Below are 10194 nucleotides of genomic sequence, written 5' to 3'. Positions count from 1 at the left end.
ATGTGATTGAAGCATATTGAATGCTTATAGTAACAAGAAAAATTATTTGTTCTGTACAGAAGATACTTCTGATCCTCGTTGAGACTTTTATATACAGCAGGGATAGTACATTAAAAGACAATCCTCCATATGACATGATATACAAAAGCACATAACACATAAGCAGCTAAAATGATGTTTTTCATTGAAAAATTCTGGAATGATTTGTTCAGCAACAACAAAAAATTTCAGACAATAGACAATTAAAACTGCAATCTTGCATTGCATATAACTTACAACTACACAGTGGAAGACTTATACAGCTCTTTGAATTAGCTGACAATGGAATGATTCTCACATTCAGATGTACAAAATTTCCAAAGGGCTAAAAAGCACAGCATCAGATTACAAAATAGCATACAAAAGCATATAACACATAAGCAGCTAAAATGATCTTTTTCATTGAAAAATTCTGGAATGATTTGTTCAGCAACAACAAAAATTTTCAGACAATAGACAATTAAAACTGCAATCTTGTATTGCATACAAGTTACACTTTTTTTACACAGTGGAAGACTTATACAGCTCTTTGAATTCACAGCTCAATGAAATGATGTTCGAATTCAAATGTACAAAATTTCCAAAGGGCTAAAAGGCACAGCATCAGATTTGAAAGTGCAGGTAGGTTCACATCACAACCCTCAGGGCTATTTGCTTAGAGATGCATCAAGATATCCAACATTGCACCAAACAAACTCAGATCCTTCCTTCCCTCAATCCTCCCTATGATTCAGACAAGTATCAGGCAGACCTGACATCTGGCCTGTAAAATATGTAAAATCAAGGGGGTCAGAGAGAAAAATGGTAAAATCACGTAAAGATGTCAACTTGCCAAGATACTGTCATTTGGGCTAAAAGCACCATCATTATTTAGTACAAACAGGATGGCTTACAGATTTTCTGCCCGCAGCAAACATAACCCCAATGCATATCTTTACAGATTATTTTGCTTTATATATCATCATCTTGTAGTTCTATACCACTGCTAGCTAATGGCAATGGATGGGAGACCCACTGCCAATCATTACTTTACAGGCCAAAGTGAAAGGATGAAAAGATGGTCATCACTCATCCTCAAAAACAGACAATAGCTTCCAGGGATATGACCATGCTGCTAATGTCCTTTGTATGGCTCAGTCAGCCTGATCACCCCTTCATCTGATACAGGCAGGTTGTGGTACTGGTAGTGTCTCAGTAGGTCAGGAATGCAGGAAAATGTTGGCTCGCCTTTGTGCAAATGCACCTGAGAACCCTAGAAGGACAATTTGGGAAAAAATGAGCACATACATTTGTAGTACAATACCCAAAAGCCTTAGATAAATGACATTCTCCTAGAAGTAACGACTCTATTCAATAACAGTGACAATTTTTTAAGAGGAAGTTAATTAGTATCTCACCTTAAACATAAGACCAGTGCCTTATAAAATGAAAATGCAGAAAGTAGTTGCACCCCTCTTACTTATACAACTCACCAATCCATACATCTTGAATTTCCGGCACTTCTGGCCAGCACAATCATACACAACAAGAACCTGCATGTGAAAACAAATGTGACTTATGATTATGCATTAAACAATGCATTAAACATCATGAAATGATAACAAATCAGTGTGCTAGTATGACCTCCAAGCAAAGTGTTTCACATGCACTGTTTTGTTTTGATTCTCAGTAAGCGAATTATCATCATCCTAAGCTATCCTAAACTAAATATCTTGAAAAACCCACTTGGTACCTCCTCAAGTTAGAAAATACAAGCTGAAAAGACATTGATCTTAGCCATCACACAGCAAAGTATTTCCTACTCTCTTTGAGACATATAGTGGGCTCTTAAACATCCATAAGGTGTGGCCTTCTCAAACATAATATATATTTATTCTATATACAACAAACTCGCCAAACAACTGTAATCCTTACATATGGCACTCATTTTCAGAGGTTACACGCCTCACTGATCCAAAAGTGCCATCCACTCCCACTCACTATCCGGTTTAACGTCGGTTGTTTCCAGTCATTACTAATAACAACATGTTATCAGTAATGAACATAAGGCAGACCTACCATTTTCCCTTTGTCCTGCTTACTTGGTCTAAGAAAATACTTCCCATCCACCTGACTCCACCTCAAACGGCTGCATTGGAAAAAGACACAAAAAATATACATGTATATGCCTAGTTACGCCAAAAATAGTTACTCAAGCAACTGGATATGGTTTTGAAACGGTCAGACGTTTCGGATAGAATCCACTATCCTTCGTCACTGGATGTCTAACCTACATCGACGTATATGCCTAGTTATTAGCCATGGTAACTGTGGGAGATCATATTTGCTTGTATATTATTTGATATACATGTACAGGCTAATATGCCCTCCCAGAGTTGCCATGATCAAATACGTTACCTGTATGAGGTGAAGCTGTTAAGCAAATTTCAGCATATACTTGAATACTTTGATTGGATGGCATTTCAGCACCAAGGCTGTAATTATTGAGAAAATCACCTTCAGCAAATTTGACTTCAACCAGCATAGCTGCTTTGGAATGTTTCATTTTCCTTAGAGGCTACAAAGGCTGATGAAATGTAAAAAAGGTTTAGAATTTTTGTTATATACCAATGATGGCCTGGTGAATATATTGTTCTATTCAACTAAATGTGCTTTCTGAGTAGTTAGGCTGAAGAGTAGCCCCTTTAAGTTTTGTTTTCCTGTCTATTGAATTTTTGCCAGTGCGTAGCACCGGCTATGAGACGGGAGAAGCGGTTGTATGGATGCATGGATGCATGGATCGGTCACTTTAAGCAAATAGCCCTTCTATATGTGCAGTTGTGTAATCGAGCCAGCGTGGCCGAGCGGTCTACAGCACGGTACCTATCTTCCGTAGATCGTAGGTTCAAACCCCACTTGCTAAATTTTTTTTTTCTTTGTTAGACAAATCTCATGTAGTATTTTTTTAATAGAAGAAAGACCAATTCAGTAATTCGATGTTTAAAAACTCTTTTTTCGTGTGATTTTGTTTAACATCCAGGCTTCTTCCAAAATACGCACCGGCCAGCTTTTTTCAGAAGCTTTCTTGTTTTACACATCACGATAATCCTTCCTAGTCCATCCTGCAAAGAGCAAGTACCAAACAGACTCCTCTTACCTTTCTGCTTTCTCTATATCAACATCTTCTGATACATCAGCTGGCATGACATCATCAGTCTGTAATAAGAAAAGTACAGACCACATCACTATTGCCAGTAAGCTGCAATTTTTCCACTTACTACATGCTTCCGAGTATGTGATGTATCAACAAAAATATTTCTTAGTACTTCTGAACCAACCATGACTTTGTTTGAATAATGCATCTTTATCAGAAGAGTACAGAAAACACACTGAATAAAAAGCAGTATGAGTTTCATGATCATTTCAGAGTATAATGGGGCCCAATGAGATTGTTGTTTGTAAGGTTTATCATGGATGCATACAATACCTGTGCTTACCTCATTTTCAGGATTTTCATTAAAGTTCTTCTTGGAGAAGCTGTTGCCCTCAGGGGGTGTCCTCCTGTAGAGAGGAAGCATCTGTCTCAGTAGTTTTAAACTTAATACTGAAGATTATAGTTTAGGGGTGCTTCAGAGTCCTTCTGAAGAAAGCATGAAGAAATTGTCTCAAAAGCTGCTTTAATGTTTTGAATACTAGTATTTTAAATGTATTGAAGGTTTGGGCATAAAAAGTAATACCTGATTCCTGGGTCTTCTACAGGCACCTCCTCCTCATCTTCATGTTCATATCTGTCCTCCATGATCCCCTGAACTTCAACCTGAGATGGGGGGGGGAGACAGACAAAGGGAACATTCAAAGTTGCACTGGACTTAAAGCCAACAGGTCCAATAATGAATAACATGTATTGAAGATATTTTTCTCTTTTTTTCCAAAGCCAGAATGCATGAGACAGACACCCACAGAGAAGAGTTGAACCCCCAAACCTAGATCAAAACAAACCTATCCTAGCCCAATATTCACCACTTAAGATACTATGACTGCAGTGCAGCAATAGTCACCCACCTGTGGCTTGTGTGGTGGTACAAGTGGTTTTGTGCCTTGCCTAGGAGGATGTCCTGGCTTGGGTGCTAATCCTGGCTTTGGGGAAGTTCCTGGTTTGGGTGGGAGGCCTGGCTTTGGCTTAAGGTCAGGTTTTGCTGCAGAAACAGGTTTATCTGGAGGTATTGGTTTGGCTGTTCCTCCTGCTGCTTGCCAGTTCTCCCCAAACCTTTGGTTCATTTCTGCAACAAGAGCTCCGACCATAGGGTTTTCTTTTTTTTTATTCTTTGCATGTTTTCCTACTCCAGCCTCTCTTGGTCCCACTGTCCTGCCAGCAGTCCTGCCTGGAGTGATGTTGATAGGTTCACTGGCCTTTTTCACATCTTTAAGTTCTTTCCATGGAGGAGATGGTACTTTGCCCTTCGACTCAGCATGACGTGAGGGCAAGGAGGGAACCCCTGCCATGTGAGGAGGGACCAGTGCTTTTTTGGGGCTCCTTTGTCCCCCTACAGGTGTTTCTGGTGGGGGCTTGGTTGGCCCGGAATTCTGATTCTTGGGTAGGGGAAAGGGTGGTCTAGCAGTCCCTGCTTGTCCAAACCCCTGTGAGGCTGGCGTCACCCTGGAGGTTGGCGTCGGTGGCAATGGCTTGTCTGCAGGAAAATTCAGTCATAGCTTTTTAAGCTTTCTCTTAAAATCATGCATGCAAACAAACCAAAACAAAATGCATCAGCCTTCCAAAACATTTACCTAGCATAATGATATGACCCCAGCATCATGACCCATGGAGGGTGAAGTATACTGTACACAAGTCAACAACAGAACACATCACTAACCTGGGAACATTCTGTGGTCCTGAGCAGCTTCTGCTCCAACAGGTGCTACTCTGGGGTTATCATCCCTGACCTGCAGGTAGTCCTCTTCTTCTGCCAGGTCCTCGTCTGGGTCTATTTGAAAAATAAACTCAATCTTACTCTGTTCTGCTTACAGAGCATAATGTGCTGTACTTGGAGCAGATAGAAGTGGTCATGGGAAGAACAGAAAGAATGGGCATTTTTCAAACATTTTGTCAATCTCAAATGATATTTCTTCAGTGTACATCATATATGGATTATGTAATATGAGTGATACATGCATAAATTATTACAAATGTTGAAAACTGCATTTTGCAAGACATCTTGTCTTGGACAGGACTGTTTAACACAAGCCCTTCTTGTTAACGTATCAGATCCAACGCAGATCAGCTTACCTTCATAGAAGTGGTCCTCCTCATCAGCATCATGGTATATTGGTAATCCTGAGCCATCACCATAGGCTGGATCAGGAACAACCACACCTGGGTTCCGCCCACCTCCACTAGTCCTAGTAGTGTGGCCCACCCCTGGGGCACCTTGTGAACTGGTACATGAGTTCACTGCATCCATTTCCTTCTGCAAGTTCAGCATCCAGTGCTGAATGTACCAAAGAGGATGTACGAGTAATGCATTATTCAATAGGAAAGTTGGGAGTTTACTTGCAACCCTTTAAATGATAGTAACACATTGCCCCAGTTGGTCTCATTTTGACCATGACAAAAATCCTAGTTCACATTAGATATTAGCCCTACAGCATCTTCTAAATAGCCCTAAACGTCACATACGTCACATCTGTAAGCTGATTCAGATCTATTGCAAAGTTCTTATCTTTGGGTCCGCTTTCTTCTGTGTTGCATATCAGTCTATCTTTTGCAGCCTTATATTCATTGTTTGAATCTTTTAGCAATTTGTAAGATTATTCAATATGCTGCTTCAATTTTACAGTTAGTATTATTTCATGAATGTCATTTGCTACCTTATTCCCCAGAAAAAAACAAAAGCCAATGTTGCACTAACTATTTCACACATTCTCAATTCTATGTTTCTATTGCAGATAAGTTCCCCTATAGCCATCCCATGTTCTATTACTGAAGTGGTCCCACAAACCTGCATGTCCTGCTCATTAGAGGCAGAGAAGTACCACGTTCTCATTTGTCCATATTTGCTGATGAGCTTAAATGGCCAAGGCAACTCTGCTGTCTTCACGTCCTCTGCCCTCATTATTCTTATGGGGAAAAGAGTAAAATAAAACTCAAACGATGCATGTTATACATCAAATTGTTCCAATTTCTCAAAGAAAATCTAATGCATAAAACAGTTTTTCCAAAGTCTAAAACCAAATAACTTCATATACAGTGGACTGAATCTATGACTGTGATAATTTGGCTAAATACAGAGGAAAAAGCTTATCTTTGCAACAGACAAGGAAGAATGGGGTGATAGGAAGGATAGGATGATTGTTGTCAGGTCCCAATATCTGCAAACATTTGAAATCTAGCTTCCTCTATGTCGAACTTTGGTACAAAGCCAACTCATGCACATTTTGTTTCCCTTTCACCCTTCGCTGTGATCTGCCCTGATCAAGGTCCTTACTTGGTATAGCTTGATAGAGAAAAGGCTCCACATGGCTTTTCAGATGTCTCATTCTTGAAGTAATACACACAGCCATCCTTCAGGATGACATATCTGTGTTTCCCTGGGAACCAAACAATAACATACATGTAGTAATCAGCAATGACAGCAGTTAAGATAAAAATTCTGCATTCCATATTAGCAAAGTGGATCCCATAAGAAATTAATATCTATCAATACTAGTATCATAAAAGAATTTAAAGCACTTGCAGCTAAAGCTTAAGTACCAAACATTTTATTTATCTATCATGTATTATTCTATTTGACACATGAAAAACACAGTCACTGTAATGTTTCTTTCAGGAAGTAAGTCACAACAATAATGTTACATGTGAGATTGAATTCCCATATTGAGCTATTTACAAAAGAAACTATAACTTACATCTCATAAACTTTTGTGAGATGGCATCATTGCCTTTCTTCCGTAACCAGCCATAAAACACTGCCTTCCCGTCAGACAGAAGTTCCTGAGCGCCGATAGTGATGTGGGGTTCTGTGACACCAGGCTGAAGTATAACATATGGACTCTTTATCAACAGGTGCGTGTGATGTAACTATGTAATAAACCTAAGGCCTTTCCAACAGAATGACTTGTTTGTCATACGAAATTAACTAGATGTAAATTGACATAATTTTGCTTCTGTTGTGACAGATACTAGAATGGTTACAGGTTTAGAAATTGTTGATACTTTTGATGCAAGAGGAAGAAAGTAAAACCCCCTTCTTCATCAAATGTACTCTCACTTCTCACATAAAACAGATGAGCCACTCCAAAGCCTTCTTTCACTGAGAGCTTCCTGACAGCATTACATCAACCTGGCATACAAACTTTACTTTACTTTTACTCTCAGTTTGTTTACTTTATGGTTTATCAATGATTAAATCTATGTTATATGTATTTGTAGACCAATTACTATCATATGTAATGATTTTTTTTTAATGTTATGATGATGTGGGCCATGTGCCTAAAATAAACATTAGGTGAACAAAATAAAGAAATATACACAAGGATAAAAATACACTGACTCTTACTCACTGGTACATGTTTATCTTGTTGACCGAAAGTGGAAAGTTTGTCCAGAATGGATTTCCTGACTTCCCCCAGACCAGTCGATAGGCCTGATAGTCTGTTCCTGGAGTCTTTTGCTCCAGCCATTCTGAATGGGTGTGGTAGAGCTGAGGCCTAGCATCTGAAGATATAAGACATCAGATGATAATTGTTGGGAATTTGTTTTGTTACATTGCCGAGGCTCATTAGCAAAAAGCAGTTGACCTGAGGGTTTTTCCAATTTAAGACCATATTTCTATGGTGATGTTTGAATTTTAAGCTGCATCTAGACAATGGTACACTGCAAGTAACAAACATGAGTTCTGCGCATGGTGGTACTAGTAGTAGTGTAGTGAGCTTTGTAAAGAACAACCTGCAATGCTAACTTTTGGTTGGTGTACAGACTGGCTAGCTCAAAAGTGAAAAGATAGCTCCCTGTTGTACTGTCATTGGTTTACTGGTAAATAGACTTTGCGATATTCAATGTATATACTTTACTTATTAAGTCAGACTTATTCATCTCTTTAGTTTTAGGACACTCATAACTTGTATTTGACTCTTTTTACTCCTTGTATGTACCAACATCAAGTCCAACTCGCCACCTCAGTTTCCATGGTGTATATATTATAAGGGATTGCTGTGTTGTTGTTTTTTTACTTACATCTAGGGTAGTAATTACGACTGGACCAGGACGTCAGTGGATTAGATTATTAGTTCATATTTAGAATTGAAGATTAAATTTAAAATAAAATACATGTGTATCAGGGGTCTAGCCAGCGTCCGTTTTTCCGTCAATTGACGGAAATTTGCTGCGTCTGACGGAAAAATTTTAAAACCAATCCATCAACTTTGACGGAAAAAAATCATTGGTGGAAGCTACAGGCGGCTTGGGGACGCCGTCCACGGCTGTACAAGCCACACACTGTTTGTTTTGCTATTGTTATGATTGTTGACAATGTGTGTCGGCGCCCTTTTGCATACGATAATCTCATTAAAACCGGTTTTTCAAGGTCTCAGTTCAGTCCTTCTAATTAATTTTTGCGGTTTTCGCGACGATTGTAATTGGCTGACGGAAAAAAATTTCGAGCTGGCTAAAGCCCTGATGTGTATGTAACTTCCACCTGCCTACCAGTTCGTCACTGTGACATCAGCGCAATCGCTCGTGTTACACTTTCAGTATTATTTTTCAAATCGACAGTTCGAAAATTGGCTTGGTCTGAAATACTCCCTGCAGCCACTGTTACTTGATTATTAAAGCGACTTCTTTAGGTACAAGTCCTAAGTACTGGTAAAGTACCGGATGAACAACATGGGCACCAGGCTTAGTTTCTGTATAATGAAAAAGCCAGTGCAGCCATGCATGTTTTGTTTGATCGTCAAACAGGGTGTGGCTCAGAAAAAAGAATGTATTTGTTGTGCTGTAAGTTCAAATTCCAACCTGTCAGGCCTTTGTACTGAATGTGTTCCTCAACTTGAGGGCATTTTGGCGTGCCAACAACACAACACAGGAAAACATGTCAAAGTTCTTAAAATATATGGGTGCATAAAAATCGTCAAATTGCCATGAACATTTAGAAAAGACATGTCATGAACATATCTCTTTTAATCATATGTTATTCATACAGTCTGATAAAAAAGATTGAAGGTAAGATAACAGCACAACAAAAAATGCTGTCAAATAAATCAACATCTAGTCATTATTTCTTTCATTGTCTACAGGCAAATATATGCTTCAAGGCAGTTGCATGTAGAAAACATCAAAGTTAGATCAGTTCTAAAAAGTGACAGTAGCAACAAAGGGGAATATAACAATGTCATCTTTAAAATTTTGGGTTTACCTGAGGTCAATCCAACATTGTCAGCTCAAGTACCTGGGGATAAAGGTAGAATAGAGATGCATACCAAAACAAATAGTGTATTTGTCAAACAGGATCACCTTTGCACGAAACAAAACACTCAAGATCAGATATACGTTGTACATACACATAGCAGTGGTCTGGAGACAAGCATTACATTAACTCTTACTGTTACAGTAATGCCTGTCTCCAGTAACTTGTAGTCTAGTGGTAAGGATCCAACTTCTCCAGTTCCTGTGGCAAATGTTAACCTCCAACATGCAGTGTCATGACTTGAATAAAAAGATATACACTGGGTTTAAAAGGAGGCAAAATTAGATTCTATGAATATTCCTTACATTATAATTTATCGAGAGACAATTATGAAAATCATTTTTTCAGATCTGTTCTAAATTACGGGGGCCGCCCTAAGATGGTTCCTGCCCTAAGATGGCATAGATTTTTTGCTGATCTTATTATGCATAAGTACAGCGTGTTTGTTGTCACTGACTTTGCCAATCAAAAAGTTAAATAAACATAGCCAATGCATACAGCTGTTATTTGCGTGCAAAGTATAGTTGTAACGTGTGTTATATATTTATTTATCGTTTTGTCGAAAAACATATTTTACCAATAGTAATAATTGCGCTGAAAAGAGGGTCGCTTCGTAGCGGCGGCTCGTGCTACTAAATGAACGATCTGTATCAAGCAGTGACACATTTTTCACATAGATAAGAAATGAAAATTCACAAAACAGCAAAAAGTGAGATTG

The 10194-nt window shown here is 38.8% G+C and overlaps 1 protein-coding gene across 2 annotated transcripts in view; it reads right to left on the bottom strand.

Moving 5' to 3' along the window:
• Nucleotides 1-634: 634 nt before the first annotated feature.
• The window catches only part of LOC118413473 (SH3 domain-binding protein 2-like), a 10933-nt gene continuing 1373 nt past the window's right edge, over nucleotides 635-10194 (bottom strand). Inside the window, exons 2-15 of one of the 2 annotated variants that reach the window (XM_035816881.1) lie at nucleotides 9426-9458; nucleotides 7576-7729; nucleotides 6922-7045; nucleotides 6501-6603; nucleotides 6015-6132; nucleotides 5303-5504; nucleotides 4890-5000; nucleotides 4081-4706; nucleotides 3756-3835; nucleotides 3516-3579; nucleotides 3176-3234; nucleotides 2098-2167; nucleotides 1512-1571; nucleotides 635-1291 (exon numbers count right to left, since the gene is read on the bottom strand). In XM_035816881.1, coding sequence (XP_035672774.1) covers nucleotides 1154-1291; nucleotides 1512-1571; nucleotides 2098-2167; nucleotides 3176-3234; nucleotides 3516-3579; nucleotides 3756-3835; nucleotides 4081-4706; nucleotides 4890-5000; nucleotides 5303-5504; nucleotides 6015-6132; nucleotides 6501-6603; nucleotides 6922-7045; nucleotides 7576-7695 — 1875 coding nt within the window. In that variant the 5' untranslated portion in view covers nucleotides 7696-7729; nucleotides 9426-9458 and the 3' untranslated portion in view covers nucleotides 635-1153. The remainder of the gene's footprint in view (nucleotides 1292-1511; nucleotides 1572-2097; nucleotides 2168-3175; nucleotides 3235-3515; nucleotides 3580-3755; nucleotides 3836-4080; nucleotides 4707-4889; nucleotides 5001-5302; nucleotides 5505-6014; nucleotides 6133-6500; nucleotides 6604-6921; nucleotides 7046-7575; nucleotides 7730-9425; nucleotides 9459-10194) is intronic. The other variant, XM_035816882.1, reaches the window with a different exon arrangement.

This window comes from Branchiostoma floridae, chromosome 4 (assembly GCF_000003815.2).
Source record: "Branchiostoma floridae strain S238N-H82 chromosome 4, Bfl_VNyyK, whole genome shotgun sequence".
Lineage (NCBI taxonomy): Eukaryota > Metazoa > Chordata > Leptocardii > Amphioxiformes > Branchiostomatidae > Branchiostoma > Branchiostoma floridae.
The sequence above is the reverse complement of the archived record's forward strand: the minus strand, read 5'-3'. Positions and strand labels throughout refer to the sequence as shown.